This window comes from Notechis scutatus, chromosome 4, assembly GCF_049901735.1.
Source record: "Notechis scutatus isolate UNSWTSFEM ecotype Mainland chromosome 4, rNotScu1.2, whole genome shotgun sequence".
Taxonomy (NCBI): domain Eukaryota; kingdom Metazoa; phylum Chordata; class Lepidosauria; order Squamata; family Elapidae; genus Notechis; species Notechis scutatus.
Window position 1 is genome coordinate 100,804,164 of NC_142012.1, and position 24,730 is coordinate 100,828,893.

The 24,730-nt window shown below is 35.5% G+C and overlaps 1 protein-coding gene across 1 annotated transcript in view; it reads left to right on the forward strand.

Moving 5' to 3' along the window:
- The window catches only part of DNTT (DNA nucleotidylexotransferase), a 227,853-nt gene that overhangs the window by 176,048 nt on the left and 27,075 nt on the right, over positions 1-24,730 (forward strand). Inside the window, exons 9-10 of the mRNA XM_026670718.2 lie at positions 9,958-10,221; positions 12,776-12,859. Of these exons, the coding sequence (XP_026526503.2) occupies positions 9,958-10,221; positions 12,776-12,859 (348 nt within the window). The remainder of the gene's footprint in view (positions 1-9,957; positions 10,222-12,775; positions 12,860-24,730) is intronic.

Here is a 24,730-nt window from a genome sequence, read left to right on the forward strand (position 1 = left end):
ACGCCCACCGAACCAGTGGTAAAAGTTTTTGAATCCCACCACTGTTTCTGATTTTTAATAAATAAACACCAAGCTACATTTTATGTTAGTTATATTGAATTTCATGTACGCTCGCCCTGATCTGAACATAGTGCTTGACTGGAACTGCACTGGTTACAAATTACACTGGAAATTACCTATAGTATTTTTTCCAACACCCTTAACACATTCATTCTTCTTTCATATATTGGGTTTGTTGCTTGATCTTCATTCAAGTAACCTCTTTTGTCCTGAATCATTCATCATTGTAATCAGCATCCATTCTGGACCCTGTCTCTGCTTCTTTTATCACATACTCTTCATAAGTATCATTTCTCATTGTGTACAACTGTTGTTTATGTTTCTTTTGACTTATCCACCCAATGTTTTTATATAACAGGAAGTGGAACGACATTTTTCCACCCACACATTTTCATTTATTTTAATAAACACTCATACCGTGCAACCAATCACCTACCATTGATTCTCTCTCTTTCTCTTTTTATATATATTTTAAAATGTTTTTATTGTAATATAAATAAAAGTCAAATATTTTCTGAATACTACCAGTAGTACTATTACTACTATGATTTGGAGAATTAAGCTGACATGGACTTCACAGAATATTATCTAGTGGCTTCTTGAAAATATGAGCATGCCACTAAAATAAGTGTATTCAGGACTAGGATGCATGTAAAAAAAAAATGTTAGCACCCTTAAACACATTCTTATAAGCACTATGATTATGATTCTGTTTTTTAAATTACATTTACATCGATTTTTTTTCATTTTAATAATTTCTTCATCCATTTTTTCATTTTAATAATTTCTCAATCCGTATTTCCATTTTAATAAATGTTTTAGTAAAATGTACAAAATCATTTACTCTTTTTGTTTATCTTGTTTTGAATATAACTTTTTCTTGTCAAAAAACAACCACCTTGACTTTTGATACATCAACCTTCAAATTCATATTCCTAGTCACAGTGTACTGTCTATCTAATATTTGCAGCAAATCACTGAATCTCTCATCCAACAATGCAAATTATCAATATTCAAAATAAAGTAGTCTCTTCCAACTTCACAAGTCCTTGATTCTGTCATCTATTTATTTCTCAATGGTCTGCTGAAGAGCAAAAATCTGGCTTGCAAATTTTCTGCCTATCAGAAAACCAGACTCCACTTCCAAATTTTGCACATCGTCAACTTCTGTAGCCTTTCAGTCAGAATTCTGCCTTCTCAGGCACACTTAACAAACTAATTCCTCTCTTTTGTATATTCTGTGTTTGTGTGTGTGTGTGTGTGTGTGTGTGTGTGTGTTTTCTGAGGTTTTCGTGGGTATTACACGTGAAAACCTCAGAACCTCAGAATTATGCACAACCTCAGAAAACAAATATTGCACCTCTATGGGAGGAAACCCACCATCTGACCAGGACGTATGAAAAACTTGAAGTCCAAAGAGCTTCCATTTTATGTGACCTCGCATTCCTACGCAACTGCCGAGATCAAAATTTAATCCCCATAAGCTTCCAATTGAAATTCCGCACCAACACAGCAGCCACCAAACGCATCCTAAAAAGAACAGAATTGGCCCTAATTAGAAATGAACTTCACACAAAAAGATTCCTCCTAGACCAAATCAACAAAGATCTCCTCACACTTCACCTCAGACTCAGCAACAAGATTCACCCCGCACTTTGGGACAAATCCAAACAACTCGCTGTCTGGAGAGCCAAAACGCAGACCACCCTCAAGACAGACACACACACCAACAAACTCAGAAAACTACAACAACGCCAGAAACAAACTCCTCCCCCCTCACAGCCACACATGAAATAAACAGTGCACAACATCTCAGACAAGATCCTCACCGAAGCCGAAACCAATGTCCTTTCGAAAGAATTCAACTTTGCTGTCGCTCCCAAACACATCCCCACAGAAACCATCATGTGCGGAGTTGAAATCAGCCTGACCAAAACCAACCCTGATGATGCTAACAGAATCAGACTCAAAATCACCAACATCCTCTGCACTAGCAAACCACCCAAAAGCAACTTATCCAAAGAAGAACAAACTGCACTACTTAACCTGAAAGAAGACACCAGCATAATAATCCTACCAGCAGACAAGGGCAACGCGACAGTGGTTATGAACTACCAAACCAAGTTAACCAACCTACTCCAAGACCCCACATATAAACCTCTAAACACAAACCCCACCACCAACCTAGAAAAAAACACCAGATCCAAAATAAAAGCCTCCCCCATCAGCAAAGAAATCCAGCAAAGAATCATACCCAGAGAGAAATCATCCAGATGCCTTAAGCTTTATGGTCTCCCCAAGATACACAAAGAAGGAACCCCACTTAGACCAATAGTCAGCTCCATAGGCTCACCTCTACAAAACCTAGCCAAATTTCTCACCAAACAACTACAGCCCTATGCAGAATCCATCAGCTCACACGTAAGAAACTCATTCCAGTTCATCAAGATCATAAAGAAACAAAACTTACAACCCAGCGACCTACTAGTGAGCTTCGATGTCATATCCCTCTTCACCCAAGTGCCTCATAAAAGAAGCCTTGACAGCCATCCAAAACAAATACACCCCCCCAAGCACATCCTAGATCTGACCAACCACTGCCTATCCAATACATACTTTACCTACAACGGACAAAAATACAAACAAATAGAAGGAGCACCCATGGGATCACCCCTCTCACCTGTCATTGCAAACCTCTACATGGAACACTTTGAAACACAAGCTCTAGAAATATATGATCACAAACCCAAACTCTGGCTCAGATACGTAGATGACACCTTCATAATCTGGCCACATGGGAAAGAAAAGCTGAACTACTTCCTCACACACCTCAACAGCCTACACCCCAAAATACAATTCACCATGGAAACAGAAGCTATCAATCAACTTCCCTTCCTAGATGTCTTAGTATACAAAAAATCAAATGGCTCCCTAGGACACACCATCTACCAGAAGAAAACACATACTAACCGCTATCTACACGCACTCTCACACCACCACCCAGCACAGATCAATTCCGTAGCCGAGACACTCATCTCCAGAACAAAATGTTTAGCCGAGAAACAACACCTAAAAACCAAACTACACACTCTCACTAACGTACTAACAGCCAATGGATTCCAAAGAAAGAAGATTACCCACCTAATCTAAAAAAAAACCCCAACCAAAATCCAAGACAGAGAACAAGAGAATGGCAAAGCCTTCCTCCCATATATAAAAGGCACTACAGTTCTCTTCGCTGATGATGTAAAGCTGTTCAATACCACAGACAATACTGCAATCCTACAAAAAGATCTTGACTATGTATCAGAATGGTCAAACAAATGGCAACTTCAAATCTCAACAAATAAATGCTCTGTCTTACATATTGGCAAAAAAAAAATCAGAAAATAAAATACAAGCTGAATAGTCAAGATCTTGTTGATGACCCAAGCTCTGTAAAGGACCTTGGAATACTCACCTCTAATGATCTAAGTGCTAGAGCCCACTGCAACTACATAGCCAAAAAGGCATTAAGAGTTGTTAACCTAATCCTACGTAGCTTTTTCTCTGGTAATATCACACTACTAACCAGAGCATACAAAACATTTGCTAGACCAATACTCGAATACAGTTCATCAGTCTGGAACCCACACTACGTATCTGATATTAGCACAATTGAGAAAGTCCAGAAATATTTCACAAGAAGAGTTCTCCACTCCTCTACTCGTTGTAGAATACCTTATGCCACCAGACTTGAAATTCTAGAACTAGAAAACCTTGAATTACACCGTCTTCGGTCTGACTTAAGCATGGTATATAAAATCATACATTGCAATGTCCTACCTGTCAATGAATACTTCAGCTTCAACCATAACAACACAAGAGCACACAATAGATACAAACTCAAAGTAAACCGCACCAAACTTGATTGCAGGAAATACGACTTCAGCAATAGAGTGGTCAATGTCTGGAATACTCTACCCGACTCTGTAGTTTCTTCCCCAAACCCCAAAAACTTTAACCTTAGACTGTCTACTATTGACCTCACCCCTTTCCTAAGAGGCCTGTAGGGGGCGTGCATAAGCGCACCAACGTGCCTACCGTCCCTGTCCTATTGTTCTCTTATTCTTTTATTTTTCTTATATGTACCCATTTCATGTATTCACAACTATGTATACATTTATACTTATTATCTTGTAAACAATTGGCAAATCAAATAAATAAATAAATAAAATAAAATAAACAAAATCAGCAAGATCCTCCAAAAACCACAACATTAAAACAGCATTCTGCACAAACAGAAAAATATCCACCATCCTAAGAAACCCTAAAGACAAAATCGAGTTAGAAAACCAAGGAGTATATGAAATCCCTTGCACAGCCTGTCCCACCACATACATTGGACAAACTAACAGAAGAATAAGTGCACGCATTGAAGAACACAAGAACTCAATCAAAAAAGAAGAACCAACCTCTTCCCTCGTCCAACACCTCAAAGCCACAGGACATGAGATTGACTTTAAAAATACCAGAACTATTGCCAAAACTGAACACTTCAACAACAGAATAATCAGAGAAGCCATAGAGATAGAAAAACACCCACACAGCATGAATAAACGAGATGATACCTCCCACCTACCAGCCATTTGGAAACCCGCCCTCATTAACAAACGAGTACCTAACATGAAGAATGACACCAGACCCATACCCACGAGGGCCACACAAGATGCTACCACTACACTTCCACGTAGAAAGCAGACTCACACCCACACAGAAGATGAGACATGACCACAGACCAGAAGCCATACCACAGCTGCATCACTACCCGCTTCAAACCCCTCCGACCCATACATGAAGCAAACTGACGCCCACCATGAAGATGTGGCATGACCACGAATGTGAAGCCAAACAACAGGATCACAGCTCACCAGCTCAAATCCCCCAGCAACTAAGACTAACCTGAGCACAACCAAGCCCCCATCTGAACAGAACACACCCCCAGCCAATCAGAACACAGCCAAACCCCCAACCAAGGAGAACACCCCCCACCCAATCAGAACACAGCCAAGCCCCCAACCAATCAAGTCACACCCCCCACTAGCAGTTAAAAGAAAGAAGCAGCTGCAAGCTCACATTACTCCGAGAAGCACAAAGCCGAAGACACAAGCCTGAAGATGATGAATGAGACTTCATCGAAAGGTCGCCTAGATACTTCCAATTTTACGTGGGAGAAAACCTGAATAACAAAAGATACACACACACACACACACACACACACACACACACACATATACATACATACATACATACATATATATATATCTGACGAACACAATACAGAAGCCTGATGATGGCAGATGAGATTCTGCCGAAACGTTGCTACAACTTTAAAAGCACAATTATAATGACGTGGGAAAATACCCGAACAAAGCTGAATACCATATATATATGTATATGTATATGTATATGTATATGTATATGTATATGTATATGTATATGTATATATATATATTTTCTTAAGTTTTCGCGGGTACTTAGACGTATGGCATTCAGCTTTGTTCGGGTATTTTCCCACGTCATTGTAGTTGTGCTTTTAAAGTTGTAGCAACGTTTCGGCAGAATCTCATCTGCCATCATCAGGCTTCATATATAGATAGATAGATATAGATATAGATAGTGTGTGTGTGTGTATATATATATATATATATATATATATATATATATATATATATATATATATATATATATATATATATATATATATATATATATATATGTTTTCTGAGGTTCTGTATATATATATACAAACCTACCTACCTATGCCTATCTATCTATCCTATCTATCTATCTATCTATCTATCTATCTATCTATCTATCTATCTATCTATCTATCTATCTATCTATCTCTTGTTTTGATGTGTCTTTCAGTCGATGTTAACTTCAGGCAACTGTCTGGATTAGTTCCCTGCAGTTCTTTTTCCATGGGGGAAAAATTATCAAGCACAGATGCAACCTTCAGAGATACATTAAACAAATTGCACAGCCACACCATAAGCAAAATGTATCCATTTTTTTTTTTTTTACTATTCCTCCAATTCTTCTGGAGCCCTATCATTTTTCAACATTCTTGAGGCTTTTATGACTTTATTTTCATATTTTTTTCTTGGACACTAAGATTTATAGCATTCATTTCTGTTTCATTCCTCTACATATCATGAGCATTCTCATACAAATCTCTAAAATGATCCTTCTAGCATCCTCTTGCTTCAATTTCATCCCAAATCATTTCATCCTTTTTATTTTTTATTTTATTTTACTCATTCTGCTAGAGGCTCCTTGCTTGTCTCTCTTCATCCACTTCCAAAATATTTCTTTTCCCCCCCTTGCTTTCCATTGACATTGCTCTTCACTTTCTCTGTCTCTTTTAATTTTAACAGTTCCTTACTCTTTTCTGGCTACATTCTTTGCAATTATCCTCTTTATATACACATTGCACAATATTGTTCTTTGATCTTCATTTTTTTCCAGAAGTCTTTTTATGTGCTTTCCCCCCTCCTCATTTACACCCGTCTTTCATTTCCTCCCCACTATCAATCTGCCAAGCATTATTTTTCATATTTCACATTGGTGTAATTCCACATACTTCTTATTTTCCACCCTATTCTGTGCATAATAGAGTACACATATTCTCTTCATTCTATTGGAACATTAAACGATCATCTACCACTTTTTCATACAATATTTGCATTTTCCTTTTTTTCAATTGTTCAGCATTCACTCTGTTTTTGTTCATTTCTTTCCTGTTCTTCCTTGTACATTTCCCCCGCAAGTCTCATTCTTGACACTACCAAAAATGATCTGTCCTAGATTCAGCATATCTCATCACCTTTGTAATCCTTCACTAATTTTCCCAGTCCTTTGTCCTAAACTCTTAAATCAATCATGCTTTGTGTTCAATTCAGGGTGGGGTTTTTTTTTTTTTTTGTAAATGAATGAATAAATTATGCCTTAAATGTATAAATAAACTATGCCTTAAAACAAGCAGTCATTTTTTTAAAAAATCACCATTCTCATTCATTCTTGGGTCTCTGAAAGCCCTGTCAATTTTTCTGTTCTTTTTCATCCAGCTCCAACTCAGGCATTTCTGTCACCCAGCAAAAATAATCTTTTCCCTAGATCTCATTCATTCAGAATGTTGCACCATTGATCCAAAACTCACCGCTTATTTTTCATTAGAACCATTCATTAGGGGAAAACGTGTAACTGATGTCAGCCTATGAATTCTGTCTTTCTTAATACAGGTAGCCTTCAACTTACAACAGTTCATCTAGTGACTGTTCAAAGTTAAAATGGCACTGAAAAACCATCTTTCACACTTACAACCACTGCAGCATCCTCATGGTCACATCATCACAACTCGTCTCGGATGCTTGGTAAATTGACTCATATTTATGACGGTTGTAGTGTGCCAGGGTCATGTGATCACCCTTTCCAACCTTCTGACAAGCAAAGTCAATGGAGAAGCCAGATTCACTTAATAACCGTGTTACTATCTTAACAACTGCAGTGATTCAAACTTTGGCAAGAAAAGTCATAAAATGGGGCAAAACTCACTTAACAAATGTCTCACATGGCAACAGAAATTTTGGAACTCAATTGTCATTGTAAATTGAGGACCACTTGCGCTGATTCATACTTCGTGACATATGCTTTGGTTCTTTCATTTATAATCACATTATATTCTTCGCATTCACATCCATATTTTTATCATCAAATGCATCCCACAAATAAGGCTGCCTTTATTCATATTTCTCACACAGTTTACCGTTCTCCTACAAACAAACAAGCTGACCACACAGCCAATTTTCTCCTTTCCTTTGTTAATTTGTATCTTCTCTTATAATTTGTATCTTCTCTTATAATTCTCTTATAATTTGTATCTTCTCTTATACTAGCCAATCCATAATATTGGCTTATCACCCATCATGGGTTTGGTTAATCAACTCTGTTGCATAACATTTTTCAATACAATGAAGAAATAAGCAAGATTACTAGTTATAAACATGCTCATGCCACATTCAACAGTCTCTTATTTACTATTTACACATTCAACAGTCAACTTATTTACTACTGTAAATAAGTTTATTACTATTATTTCTCTACTACTAGATTATAATAACACTTCCTAGTACCTATCTCTTTCCACTTATGACTATAACCGTGTTGCTTGTATCTTTACAATTTATATTGTTTTATTTGTTTCCTAGTATGATTTGATTGCTTATTAGTAACCTATGACTATCACTAAGTATTGTATCTTATGATTCCTGATGAATATATTTTTCCCTTTATGTACTCCGAGGGCATATGCACGAAAGATAAATTTCTTGTGTATCCAATCACACTTGGCCAATGAAGAATTCTATTCTATTCTATTCTCTGCTTTTGGTAAGACAGTTACTGTCATTTGCCATAAAATAATTAAGAAAAAAAGGAATCCAAATTTTGCTCCAAATATGTTGCTGCTATTCTATGCAGGCTAGAATCTGTAACCTAGACTCTCATTTCAAGCCAATGCACTCTTGCCTGCAATCTAGCAACTAAGCAGTTATGTGCAGCATATTGACACATACTCAGGAACTTCCACTGGAACAGAAGACAAGCATTAATTTTTAATTAATGTCCCCTGTCTAAATTTGACAACGTCTATACCGAAAGCTATAAGTATTTTTAGAATGCAAACTTTGTAGGCATAGTGTAACAGAATAGTGGTGATTGCCAGTTTACTGATATTTGGCAAGCTGTATTGTTTCTTCTAAATTTCAAATATGAAAAACATGGAGAGAAGCTTTGGCTCAGGGTTTAGAAGAATATACAGTTGCTTTTTGAATTATGATATGTGGGAGTAATATGAATCTTAGCTATTAATATATAGTAACTTTACTTTTCACATTTTTTGCATAAATAATCTCTGTTATTAAGGGCTTAACACTCCAGGATGTCCTACTTATAATCCTATAATGTGCTACATAACTTTGATGGTGAACTAGGGACTTCATTTTTCATCTTGTAAACTCTACAAAATGATGTAGAAAAACTCTGTATTTTCGTGACTGCTACATCAAAAAGTGTTGTCTTTTGTGATTTTAATGTTTATTCTGGAATGTGATCACTTAGGATCACATCCTGCACTGCGAAGACATTTTCGTATTTGCTCAAGTAGAAATCTTCTACCCATCAAAACATGAAAGGTGATACCTGAATAATTTCTGAAAAACTATTTTAGCATAGATATAATCTCTCAAGTTATTAAAGCTCCAACCCTTAGAATGATAGTGCAGAACCGCTGTTCATAATAAATCACATGATTGTCAAAGGCCTTCATTGGAAAGAACCACATAGAGAACAATGGGATACTTTTGTCGCCAACTTCATATTTATTTAGGGAATGCTGACAATGTTATAGGAACATTTTCTTTTGCACAATTAGTAAGATTTTTTTGCAATACCTAATTTTGAAATTATCGAAGCCTCCCAAATGTATATGAATTAGCCTTAAGACTGTCTGCAGATGATTTTTTTCAACCCACATTATGGCTGTGGCATGTGTATGTGCTCTGAGACCTATGGGTTAGATAATTAAAGTAACAATGTATAATCATAATAAATATTTTATTTTATTAATATGTTTGTTGGTGTTCTACCTTGGCTCCAGGTGCTTATGGCAAGCTGGAATATCATATCCTCCTCCAATATTTCCACACAAGTACAGTCCTAGGAGGCAAGGGCTAAGATTGAGTACCTGTTCCAACGTCACCTAATGTACCTTCATGCTGAAGACGACTTCATGCAAACACAACAATCTCCTCACATTGGTTCTCAGCGTAATAATACGTAGAATGTGTTTTTTTCTAGGAATTGCTCTTATATTATGATCTTATTGAATCAACGTTTGAAAATACAAAGTTGCCAAGCAGAAAAGTCGATGCTTTAGACCATTTTCAGAAGTGCTTTGCAATTTTAAAAGTCCATAAGGAAAGAGTGAACAAAGGAAGTGCCGTCCAGTCAAATGTTTTTGCTGAAGAAGGAACAAAAGACTGGAAAGCAATTCGTGTGGATCTGGTTGTTACTCCTTTTCAGCATTATGCATTTGCTCTCTTAGGATGGACTGGATCTAGGGTAAATAACTTCCTTTCCTCCTGTTTATATTTCTATCCTAACTTGTATAAGACAATTGCAGTGCCATACATCTGAAAAAAAAGTTCATTTCTTTGGCTTATCATTTGTATATTAATGTTTTCCTTGTTTCTTTACTGAAGGGTCCATTACTACTTTATGTCCTGATACTTACTGAAATAGTGTAGTTTACCAACTGAGTTTTATAAACTGTTATGGAAAAATGCCCACTTTAAACAAGGAAACAAAGCATTGTTTGATTGATGCTATGAAGTATCTTTTATTGGAATGCACAACTATAGTGATTACTGTGGTCCCAGGCACAAGATTACAAAAGAGTCCTGAAATACTGTAATCAGGGTTTGGGTTATAGTCTCCCAGAATTGTAACATAGAAATTATCCAGAATGCAATATAAATCATGCTGTGATCTTTACAGCTGATCGCAGCATTTGATAACAAAATGGGATGATTTTAAGATGGTCTGGTCCAATCCATATAAATTCTACATTCCTATAAGGGCTCCAAGCTCACCCCTTTCTACTGATACTAGAACATTTCGACATAAACAGTATCCTTTATTGTACCTATGTAGCTTGTCCTTTCACACTTGAGACAGGATAACAACATGGTTTTTGTAATCCATCTTGTTCTCTGTAATGGTAATCAACTGTTTCAGTTCTTCTGCTCTGGTCTAATATACCTTTCAGACCCATCAAGAAATGATATTATTTGTCCCCCATAAGTCTTATCTGGTTTTCCCAAACCAGTTTCAGTATTTTAGAGGAGCTTTTAATACAACGTTCAATGGAGGAAAAACAAATTTTCACAAAGGAAAATTCAAGTTTGACACCAGTTACCTATGATGGCTTTTTTAAAGAATTTGAATTTCTTGAGCATATGAAGAATCATTAGGTCATGCATCAATCTGTTCCTCTCCTTTGGGAATCTTTACTTGAATATTTCAAATAAGTTATGCTTAAGAGAAAACTAAAGACAGGGAACAGAAGTGTAAAAGCTCTAGAATAAATGTGAAAGAAAGAAATATAATTTTAATAAGCAGAAGACTTCAGGGTTTAAAAATATAAATAAACAAAGCAAAACCCAAATATTAATTTACTTATTTTGTAGATGACTTCATTACAGCATTTGAATTAAAATTTTATTACATTCTGATTTTATAGAAATTTGACTTTATGTAATAAATACGGAAGGCAGAATATATTTAAAAAAATAACCTTTAGTTCATGTCTTCCTCTCTCCCTAAAATGATTACATTGAAATGATCAGAAGAATGGGAAGCGTGCTTTCAGGAAAGAATCAGCCAAGTCTGTTGAAAGCAATTTAGAAAGTGTAGATTATAACTGTAATTTATATGTTACATCTAAAGTAAGCTTATTTAACTTAATGATATTTATTTCTGAATAGTGCTGAAGGTTGCACTGACTCCCTTAATATTGTATGTATTTTCTGTTTCTTTGACAGTTGCTTCTAATCTCTAGGTTGCTTCCCTCAAGCATATTATAAACTGTAGTTTCCTGAAAAAGTGCAAATACCTAAAGATTTTTGTTTTACTCAGACATCTTTTGTGAGTCAGAAGCAAATGGAATCCACTGTGTGTTTAAATTAAACTTCAACCATTTCTTCTTATAAAGATATAATTATCAGGGAGACAGTACTAGCTAATGTGATATAGTATCGCACATCCAACAGAGTAGCTCTGGGTGAACATCCATTACAAAACTTATAAGAATTGCAGACTACATTTGTTATAGGAAAGAGTGTAATGTAATATCGCAATATCACATTACTTCTGGTTATGTGTGCACTAATGAGGACCTAGCAGGCTTCCTCATGGCTAGTCTTTAATATTAGCTCTCAGGAACATTTTTACTTTAGGATTTTAAAAGTAATTGCAGGACAATATCAATTTATCTTAAATTTATCCTAAATTTATATCTACAGTATATTCATAAAAGTTTATAACAAAGAGTGCTACAATAGATTAAAACAAAGTAGATATCACTTGAGACCTTCAAGAAGAGATTGGACTGCAATTTGTCAGAAATGGTGTAGGGTCTCCCGCTTGGGCAGTGGGTTGGACTAGATGACCTATAAGATCCCTTCCAACTCTCATTATCTGTTATCTGTTATAGATAGATAGAAAGATAGATACATAGGTAAGTAGGTAGATAGATACAGATAGATATAGATATGTAGATAGGAAGGTAGATAGATAAATAGGTAGGTAGGTAGATATGTAGATACGTATGTAAGTAGATAGATAGAGATAGTTAGATATATAAGTAGGAAGTTAGATAGGTAGTTTGATAGATAGAAATAGATAGATACGTAGATAGGAAGGTAGATAGATAAATTTATAGGTAGAAAGATATATAGATAGGTAGGTAGGTTGGTACATAGATAGATACATGGGTAGTTGATAGATAGATAGATAGATAGATAGATAGATAGATAGATAGATAGATAGATAGATAGATAGATGATAGATAATTTGGCTTTGCTATGATAACACTGAGTATTTTATATGCATGCAGCAATTTGAACGTGATCTGCGGAGATATGCCACCCAAGAGAAGAAAATGATGTTGGATAATCATGCCTTATATGATAAAACTAAGGTAATGTCTTTTCCTTTCTACTGTCATTATTGAATTCATCAATCATCCCCCTGTTCAGTGCCTTTTTCATCCCCCAATCTGTTAAGCAAAAATTAAACCTCTGACTGTCAAATAAATTGAAGGTCAAATTGCAATTACCTTGAAGTATTTCACACGAGTAGCTTTGTACAAAAAGAGAAAATAAATTAAATAAAATTTAAAATGTAGGAGTGAGGCTGTATTCCTTCCTTTCTAAAGATTAGTAGAAGATTCCTGCCTACTTATTCAATATTTATATGATTTCCTGTTGGGAAATGATGTCCCCATTGAGAAACACAAATTGTCAACTATGTAGCTTCTACCACCAGGAAATATTCCAGAGTTCTGTTTAAATTCAGGTTTCTTGCATATTTATACACAAACAGCTAATGGATTTGGATTTGAGCCTAATCCCCTCCTTTTTCCAGCCTCTAGCCTCTTTTTCTTTATTTTATTCTCTTATTACTATGCCACTGTCACTTGCTTCCTATTGTTACAAGTGCCATGAGACTTAACCTTGAAGGACCGTAGTGAGTATTAAGTAATTAAATGAACTCACATAGTAATTCAAACAATTTTGTATTACAGAGAAAATTGCACATATGAAATAAAACATCACTTAGAGAAACATTTCAGAAAGAACATTAATGAAAGAGAGTTTCCAGTTAAAGTCAAAGTAGCAATTTAATTTTAAATTCCAATTATATTCTCCAGAATATAAAACGCGGGTGTTTAAAATCAGTGCTAAAATTTACTTAATCAATCTATAGAATGCTTTTAATGTGTTTCAACTAAATGACTGAGAGAAAGGAAAACTTGTCTCTCAAATGCTCAGATTAATAAGTTTTGAATAGAAGCTAGGATCTCAGAGAGTAAAAAAAAAAAAAAGACTTAATTTCTTGTCTTCCTTGTTTCTTAATCTCCCAAAGGAATAAACTAAATAAGATTCAGTTATCCTTGAAAACAAAGCCTAGCTGAAACAAAAATAATTTTACGCATACTTCATCCAAAGGAAAGAAATATATTCCTCTGGTAATAGTCCAAAGCCTATGAAAGGTTTTAGAAGCTCATGAGAATTTTTTCTTCTGAACCTAAGCAGAATAGAGGCCACCTGAGAAGCTGAGGAACACCCAAGTATAATTGTATGATCCTTGCCTCATTGTTGAAAACAAGCTGTACTGTAAAAATTTTGAGTTCTAGAATAATTTAGCGGGGGTTCCATGAGAGATTAAGGGAAAAGAAAGGAAGAGAAAAAAAGTAAACTCAAATTCATATTGGGACACCCACAGCATTTTTTCTAAGGTATTTTGAAAAGAGTAGGAACTATTTTCCATGAAAAAAGTCACAGCTGCCATTTTGTGGGTTCAGGAGATGATTCGCAGTTTGAAAAAGTTTGAAAACCCCTGGCTCAAAGGAAATTCTCACTGTGTTTATTTCTTTATTTTATTTATTTGATTTGTCAATCGCTTACAAGGTAATAAGTATAAGGATAAACATAGTTATGAATACATGAAATGAATACGTATAAGAAAATAAAAGAAACAATAGGAAAGACACATTGGTGCGCTTATGCATGCCCCCTATAGACCTCTTAGGAAAGGGGTGAGGTTAATAGTAGAAAATCTAAGGTTAAAGTTTTTGGGGTTTGGGGAAGAAACCACATAGTCAGGTAGAGTATTCTAGACATTGACCACTCTATTGCTGAAGTCGCATTTCCTGCAATCAAGTTTGGTGTGGTTAACCTTGAGTTTGTATCTATTGTGTGCTCTTGTATTGTTATGGTTGAAGCTGAAATATTCATTGACAGGTAGGACATTGCAATGTATGATTTGATATACTATACTTAGATCAGACTGAAGATGGTGTAGTTCCAGGTTTTCTAGGTCTAGAATTTCAAGTCTGGTGGCATAAGGTATTCTGCAGCGAGTAGAGGAGTGGAGAACTCTTCTTGTGAAATATTTCTGGACTTTCTCAACTGTGTTAATATCAGATATGTGATGTGGGTTCCAGAGTGATAAGCTATATTCGAGTATTGGTCTAGCAAAAAAATTTTTTAAAACAAATTTTATTGATTATACAACTAAAATGTCAAACAAACACATACACAACACACAGAAAGAAAAAGAAAAAAACAATTAAAAAAAGCAATTCTATTATCGACAGAGGCGAGATTATAAATCTTTGGCAAACCAATTAATCCAAAAAGGCATCATATTCAGATGGCTATTCCCAGAGGAATGCTAATTACATGGGAAGAAAGAAAATTAAAGTAGACTCCGTGGAAAAAATTCTATGATTGGTAGGCTCTGAAGAATCGAGGTAGAGCAATTAGAAACAAATTTGCAAGACGAGCAAGACTATCAAAAATAGAGATGGGAATCATAGGAACTTACAACATCAAGAGAGAGAAGAACACCCACAATCAGCCACAAAGAGAGACAGGGGTAACTACAAGACAAAGAGCAAGAATCAATTAGGTGATGGAAGAAGAAAGAAAATATTCAATTAACATAAATGGCCTAAACTCTAGGATAAAAAGGAAGGAATACTAATACTAATTAAACAAAATGCAGATATAATATGTTTACAGGAAACTCATATAAGAAGGAAGAAGAAAAATATCTAGAATGAAGCTAGGGACTTTGTATATGTCGCTCTGAAGAAAGAATGGGATAGCAGTATAGTGAAGGACGACATGAAAGCAGAGCTAATTTGGACAGGCCCCAATGGAAGAATTCTGGTGCTACAAATTTGGATTAAATCAATTCAATTCTATTAGTGGTAATTTATGCCCTAATGATAACCAAAAGGAATTTTTAAACAATAACATGGGAAAATAGTGGAATTAGAGAAATGGAATATTTGTATCCTGGGAGATTTCAATGCTATTGTGGACCACCAGAAGGATCACAGTAGCGGGGGTGGGGAGGGAGAAGAAAAAAGAGAACTACGAAAACATGTGAGGAAATGATGATTGAACTAAATTTGATAGACATGTGGAGGAAATTAAACCCTGAGAAAAAGCAATTTACATTTTACTCTAATCCTCACCAATCATGGACAAGAATTGATATGGTGTGGATGAATGGTGAGCTAGTCAATGAATTAAAAGAGATTGAAATTTTACCAAACGAATGGGCAGATCACAATCCGATTCAGATAGTGTGGAAAGGTAGAAAGAAACCAAGGAAAAGGTGGACCCTAAATACACAGCTAATTAAAGAGAAAGAATTTATGAATAGACTTAAGGAGGAATTAGATTATTTCTTAAAAGAAAATAACAATGAGGCAACTACGAAACAGAATACTTGGGATACAATGAAGACAATAATAAGAGGCACAACAATATCATACACCACTAAAAGAAATAAAGAAAATATGCCCAACAAAATAAATTAGAACAAAGAATCAAAGAATTAGAAATTCAGCTACAAAACACCCCAAAAGATTATAAATTGAAAAAAACAGATGATAATAACTAAACATAAATTAAACTTAATTGAACAAGAAGGAATGGTTTTAAAGTTGAATACAGCTAGACAGATATTCTTTGAACAGGCCAATAAATCAGGAAGGTGGTTGGCCTACAAACTTAAAAAAAGAAAAACAAAAAAGATTGATCTACCAATTAATAGATGAAAACGGGATGCCCAACAAGGAATAGAACAGAAAAAGAAATTGCATGTAAATTTTTTTGAAGATCTTTATAAAAAGAAGGAGGTAAATGAGGACATGATAACAAACTATTTGGGTATTACTAAAGATAAAATAATCAAGGAGGAGATGAAGGAAATGTTAACTAGAGACATTACGTGGCCCGAGTTAAAAACAGCAATAGAAAACCAAAAGAACAATAAAACCCCAGGACCTGATGGGATACCAGGGGAACTCTATAAGAAAACAGGAGAACAAATAGGACCTCTCATGGTGGAAGTATATAATGAGGTCCTACTTGCAGCAAGAATGCCGGATTCATGGAAGGAGACACTGATATCGTTGATCCCGAAAGAAGATTCAGACTTATGACTTATACAAAATTATAGACCAATTTCCCTGTTAAATACTGATTATAAAATATTTACCACAATTACAGCAAATAGATTTTTAAAAATATTGAATGAATATATGCATAAAGATCAAAACGGATTTCTTCCCAATAGACAAATTAGGAATAATTTAAGAATAGTACTAAATGTTTTGGAATACTACGAAGCTCACCCAGAAAAACAAATAGCCCTTGTATTCTTGGATGCACAGAAGGCCTTTGACAATCTAAATTGGCAATTCCTAATCCAACAAATTTACAATATGAATTTTGGGCACTAAATTTGAAAACATTGTGACTACAATTTATGATTCACAATGGTGAATATTATAATTAATGGAGAGTACACATGCTCAATAAAAATAGAGAAAGGAGTTAGGCAGGGATGTCCACTATCTCCCCTGCTCTTCATATTATCTTTGGAAACATTGCTTACACGAATTAGACAGAATCCAGGAATAAAAGGACTAAAAATTAAGAAAGAAGAATATAAACTCCAGTCATTTGCGGATGATATGTTTTTTTTTTTTTCATAGAGGAACCAATTGAAACAGGTCAAGAACTATTGAAAGAGTTAGATCAATTTGGGAAAGTTGCAGGACTTAAAATCAATAGGGAAAAAATGAAATTAATAACTAAAAATTTAACAGAAAAACAAAAATTAAAATTGGAAAGGATAATGGGATTACAAATAGTAAAAAAAGTTAAATACTTAGGAATTTGGTTGATGGCTCAATGCAAAACCCTAATGGAAAATAATTATAATAAATTATTACAGCAAGTCAAAAAAGATTTAGAGATATGGGTTAAATTGCAAATCTCCTTATTAGGGAGGATTGCCACTATAAAAATGAACATTCTGCCCAAATTTATTTACTTATTCCAAACAATACCAATAAAAATACATAAAATTACTTTGTGGAACTTAACAAGATAATCACCAAATTTATTTGGCAAGGGAAAAAACTGAGGATAAACCTAAAGGCAATGCAAAATATGAAGAGCAGGGGAGTTATGGTACTCCCAAATTGGGAATTATACTATAGTGCAGCCTCCTTACTTTGGTTGAATGAGTGGGTAAACCTGTCGAATAAAAGAATCTTATTTCTAGAAGGCCATGACTTACAGAGGGGGTGGCATGCATTTTTATGGGACACTGGAAAAATCAAACAGAATTATTTCCACAGACATATAATTAGAGTTTCCTTATTGGCTAATTGGAATAAAATAAAATAAAAAACATTATTTAAAAATCCCAATCTGGATCTCAACGATGGAGGTGATGATACATCCAAATAATCTAGATCTTAATAAAATACTAAAATACAAAGACCTTCTTGATGCGCAAGGAACTTTAAAATCATGGCAAGATCTCCAAGAACAAGGGCTACAAGTTGACCGGTGGGCTTACCTGCAAATTCAAAATAGATATAGCCAGGACAAGAAAAATTTTGGAATTTATGCTAAGCTACAACAATTAGATAATATCCTATTAGGCCCAGATAAAAAAAAATATAACTAAATTTTATAATTATTTATTAGAGATAGAATTAGAAGAGGAAGTAGTCAAAGGCAACATGATAGCTTGGAGTAGAAACATAGGACGTAGCATTACATTATTAGAATGGGAAAAGGTCTGGACAAGGAATAATAAAATTACAAAATCAGCAACATATAAAGAAAATGCATATAAAATGTTTTATAGATGGCATCTCTCACCCTCAAGAATAGCGAAAATGTCTCCTAACATGAATCCGAATTGCTGGAAATGTAAAAAGAAACACGGAACATTCTTTCACATGTGGTGGTCCTGCACTGAAGCCCAAAGATACTGGCACAGAATAAAAAAATGGTTAGAGGAAATAACGGCGGAGCAAATTGAATTAAAACCAGAATTCTTCTTACTGAGGATATTTAATAGACAAATTTCTAAAAAAGTCAAATATATAATATATAATACTGCACATTCTTACTGCAGCCAGAATAACCTTTGCACAGTGTTGGAAACAAGCAGATATTCCAACAGAGGAAATGGTCATTCAGAAAATAACAGCCTGTGCAGAGATGGATAAGTTAACCTTAGCACTTAAGGAAAAAGAAACATCAGAATATTATAGAAGCTGGGAATGCTTGTATGACTGGATAGAACAAAAATAGAAAATATATTAGTAAACAACATAAAATGTAAAAGAGGTAGTAATTATATTCTCGCAATAAGATGTATTTGTAAATATGTCACCAATATTGATAACAAACAAGGAACCATAGACTGTCGATAATAGAATTGGTCTAGCAAATGTTTTGTATGCTCTAGTTAGTAGTGTGATATTACCAGAGAAGAAGCTACGTAGGATGAGATTAACAACTCTTAATGCCTTTTGGGCTATGTAGTTACAGTGGGCTCTAGCACTTAGGTCATTTGAGATGAGTATTCCAAGATCCTTTCCAGAGCTTGGATCATCAACAAGGTCTTGACTATTCAGCTTGTATTTTATTTTCTGATATTTTTTTTGCCCATATGTAAGACAGAGCATTTATTTGTTGTTCTGTGATGCTTGCTCTCCCAAAATCATACCTGGGGCAACACTAATTTATAGAAGCTTTTAAGAAGTATAGTCCAGGAGATTGCTGGAGAAAGAAGCAACCTAAGAGAAATAAAGAGAGAAGCAACCTAAGAGAAATTTCGTAACAGTGGGAACAATCAACCAGTGGAATGGCTTTCCTTCAGAAGTTGTGGGTGTTCCATCATTGTAGGCTTTTAAGAAGAGACTGGACAGCCATTTATCTAGAACGATATAGGGTCTCCTGTTTGAGCAGGGGGCTGGATTAGAATACCTCCAGGGTCCCTTCCAACTCTGTTCTTTTTTGATATAAGGCTTTATGAAATCTGATTTGTTCTTTAGTCAATGGCCTGTGAACCATCCAATCCATCATCTTAACAGCAAGGTGCTGGCCACATATCTTGCTAATAGTGCTGATGGTTTAGTAATTGGTTGAAAAAATTCCAATTGCATTTTTATATAAATGGGAGACAATTAAGGCAAGGATTATTCTGAATTCACAAGTAGGGTGTCAGCCCTCCTACGTAAACCGGACAGGAAACACAACAAGATGAATTAATTCTATTTTATTGTAAGACCATATTAACAGAATCTTGCAAGTCTGAAGGTACAGACTTCCCGCCAGCACATTTGACTGTTTGATTCCTTAGGGCAAATGCATACTGATTTTATTTCTCTGACCATTAAGCTCATGGGGCTATTTGTCTGATTGTTTCCTGGACATCATCTCTTTCCCCAACATCATCCACATGTTTTATTACATTGTGCATGATGGTGATAACTGATTGAAATTGTGTTGTTCTTTAAATTTTATTGAGAGGGAAGAATGTCACTGTTTTGTGCAGAGATTACAATGTTCTTATACTGTCCTAGTGCAGCTACATTTGTAATGATTATAATCTCCTTTGTCAGAATTGAAACACCTTTCCAAAGATTGGTTATTAATGTATAGACATGAGTTCATTCCTTCATTTTAGATTTTATCTTGGAAGTAAGGGTAAAGGAAATATGGTATTTAGCAGCATACTAAGCAGAATTAAATAAGAACATCAAATGCAGAAAGCAATAAAAATGGCATTTTAAACATTCGGTCATTCTCTTTTGTTGTCTTACCGATTCCCAAAATGTTACATGATAAGAGTGAAATTTTCTCTCCTTAAACAAACGAAGGCTTCTGTTTTTTTTTTATTAGCTGGATTCAACTGGGATCTCAACATAACCTGTCTAACAAGTTTAATCATTTCTAGTAGAATTATTTCAGTTCATTCACCATTCTGAATGTCCTGCAGTGAACATGCTCCAGATTATGTCCTTTCCTGAAAGAACTGAACACAACTTTCCAGATATAGCCAGACTAGTGCAGAATAAAAGTGCAGTTATTATATCTTATGATCTGAATGCTCTATTTCCATGATTGCAATATAAGAAAATCTTTAAATGACTTGCACAATTAGCTTTTATCTATTATCAATTATCAACCAAGGCAGATTAAATCAAATGTATTCCTCTATAGACATTGGCCAGCAAGATAACCAAATAATAATAATAATAAGAAAAGTAATGGCCAAATGCAACAAAATAGTGTGATGGTCATATAAATTCCCCAAATTAGGACATAAAAACCAGAGAGAGGGAAACATAGAATAAGAATAGAATAGAATAAGAGTAGAATAAAACAATATCAAAAAGATGAGATAGAAATCAAAAAATTAGAAATGCGATGCAATAGGAGAAAAAAAAAGGGATTTCACATCGATGCTTTCATGATGCCTTTTTGTGCAAATTACTACCTTTTAATGCAAAATACTACCGATAGAACTCTTTTGTTGATGGTAGGTTCCAAACTGTGCAGAGGAAAGATAACAGATTTGGTTAAGGATACCCCTGCTGTGTAGAAAAGGCAGTGAAAAAATACGTGTAAAAAGGTCTCAAGTTCATTCTGAGCACAAAGAGAGCATCCCTCAGAGAGTGAGGTCCTTCTCATCTCACTGCTGAGGATAAGGTACAAATCAAAGGAAAGGCTTTGCAGTGTGTTGGGAAAACAAGAAATAGTGTACAAGGACTAAAAGGTTTCTGAATTAGAACTCACCACTGAAAGCTGACTATGGCACCCACGTCCATTTGCCACCCAATACCAAATACTCTTTGATAGATTTTGGCTTTAGTTCTCTCTAATGCAAAGTAGAAAAAAACTGCATCCATTTCACTTAAATAAGCCCTGCTAACTTGATGCTAGATTTGAAATAATAGTTATAGTACTGCAGTTGAGCCAAATATTTCCCATAACACATAACAGAATAACAGAGTTAGAAGAGCCCTTGGAGGCCTTTTAGTCCAACCCTCTGCTCAAGCATAAGATCTTATACCATTTCAGACAAGTGACTGTCCAGTCTCTTCTTATAAGTCTCCAGTGATGGAGCACCCGCAACTTCTGAAGGCAAGCTGTTCCACTAGTTAATTGTTTTCATGGTTTCAAAGTTCTCCTTAGCTCTAGGTTGCTTCTCTTCTTGATTAGTTTCCATCCAATGTTTCTTGTCTTGTCTTCAGGTGTTTTGGAAAATAGATTGACCCCCTCTTCTTTGGGGCAGCCTTCAAATATTGGAACAGTGCTATCATGTCACACCTAGTCCTTTTTACTAAACAAGAAATATCCAATTCCTGCAACCATTCTTCATATGTTTTATGAATGGCCCTCTAATCATCTTTGTTGCCCTTTTCTGCACTCTTTCTGGAGTCTCAACATCTTTTTTGTAATATGGTGGCCAAAACTGAATGCAGTTTTCTAAGTGTGGTCTTACTAAGGCTTTATAAAGTGGTACTAGTACTTCATGTGATCTTGATTCTATCCCTCTAGAATAGAAATAGAAGTAGAATTCTTTATTGGTCAAGTGTGATTGGACACACAAGGAATTTGTCTTGGTGCAAGTGCTCTCAATATACATAAAAGAAAGGATACATTCATCAAGAGTCAAGAATCATCAGGTACAACACTTAGTGATAGTCAGAGGGTACAATAAGCAATCAAATCATACTAGGAAACAGTCAATATAAATCATCAGGATACAAGTGACAAAGTTACAGTCATACAGTCACAAATGGGAGGGGATGGGCGATAAAGAATGATGAGAAGATTAATAGTAATAGTAATGCAGACTTTGTAAATAGTTGGACAGTGTTGAGGGAATTATTTGTTTAGCAGAGTGATGGCATTTGGGAAAAAACTGTCCTTGTGTCTAGTTGTTCTGGTGTGCAGTGCTCTATAGCGTCGTTTTGAGGGTAGGAGTTGAAACAGTTTATGTCCAGGATGTGAGGGGTCTGTAAATATTTTCACAGCCCTCTTTTTGACTCATGCAGTGTACAGGTCCTCGATTGAAGGCAGGTTGGTAGTAATTGTTTTTTCTGCAGTCCTAATTACATTACTATTTCTGCAATTTAGGATTGCCTTGGCCATCTTAAAGCAGACTCTTGATTAGGGTAAGGATGTGAGTGTATGTGCTTGTGCCCTGTCATCTGCAAGCAACCTTCTGTATGCCCATTCTAAATATTGTATTTATAATAATATGCCACAGCCCAGTACTAAGAACAGGCCATCATTATGTCAGAAATTACTCTATGGGAAACATTATATATATAAAACCAGTTGGGACCAACCAGCCCAATTCACTCTTAGATCCTGGGTGCTGTTCTCTAGACCCATCAATGGAGAATAGCTTGCTTCAGAATCAAAAGATTTCTGACAAATGTGAAGCTAGTTTCTTTTTAATTATGATGTGTGTGCTTTCATATCACCTCTGCTTTTCCTTATTCATTTGAGAAACGAGAGCAAAGTTCCTGAAGCTGAAGAAGTAATCTTATTGAATAATTAGATGTTCATTTTATACACAGTAGAAGGATCTTATAGTGCAATGGGTGTATGTTTGCTGTTTGCTAAATAAATGAAAGATCATTAATTCGTGGGAAATAATTCCAGAGCTCATCACTTAAGCTACATTACAGCATTTTCTTTAAAGTAAAGGCTGCATAACTGTGCATTCACGTGCATTCACAGAGATGTGCATTCATGACAAACAAGAAGACACAAGAGACAATTATTTGTTTACATCTCTCTCACACACACACAAAATTAAGCTGGTGAAGGCTTAAATCCTGTGTGCTGGATTAAGTTTGGTGCCCTCTAGAACAGAACTGCAAAGCTATGATCTCAAGTTCACACACGAGTTTCAAGGTTACTTTTTTAAAAAAATTGACAATAGATTACAATTTTAATGAAATCTAAGGTAGAATTATATTAGCAAAGGAAACTCTGCATGTCCAACTTGAGTCCTGGTGTTTTTTAATTCCTTTAAGAATATATACATTTAAATTAAATCAAATGTAATCTTTGTGTTCCTGTCAAGTGTTTCTTTGTCCTGGTCTCATGTGATCTCATCCCTTGTCTTGATTTGGAAAAAGATCTAATGGCTAAAACCGTTCATTAACTAAACATACATGATCTCTCTTTATGATTGGGTGTTGTGGCCCATCGGCTGCCAGCAGAGCTAACAGGAGAGTCAGATGAGGAGGAGGTTGAGGGAGAGCCTGGGCCAACTTCGGAGCCTTTGGAAGGCTCTGATAAGGAGACAGCATCAGAGGCAGAGGAAGAGCCAGGGCCTTCTTTCCTCCCCCAGGTGGAGAGGCAGCTGTCTTTGGGGCCTGAGCTGAGTGAGAGGGAGGAACAGGTGGGGCCCATCCCAGATGCGTGTATGCGCAGAGAGGAAAGGAGAGAAGAGCAAAGGAAAATAATCAGCCGGCTCTCAAGGAAAAGTAAAGAAGGGACTCTAGCCAGCCCCTCCCTGGCTGGGAAATAAATAAAGGCAGGCTACTATGTGTTATGCTGATACTATTTAGAAACACCTCGGGGGGATTGTCTATGGAGATTCTCAGTCATCCAGATCATGATCATCCCAAAGGTGCTTTTTAAAAAGGCAACTGGATTTTATTTTTCCTTAAAGATGTTTTGCTTCTCATCCAAGAGGCTTCTTCAGTTCTGAAGAAAACTGAACAGAACCGAAGAAGCTTCTTGGATGAGAAGTAAAACGTCTTCAAGGAAAAAAGTCCAGTTGCCTTTTGAAAAAGCACCTTTGGGATAACCTCAGGTGATAGCACAGACTGGGTGAATATAACCAGCTTTCTGCAAGTCCTTGTGTATCAGGAGAGGCAGCTTCTTGTTATGATATGTACAGAATAACCCTTGAGTAACAAGGATAT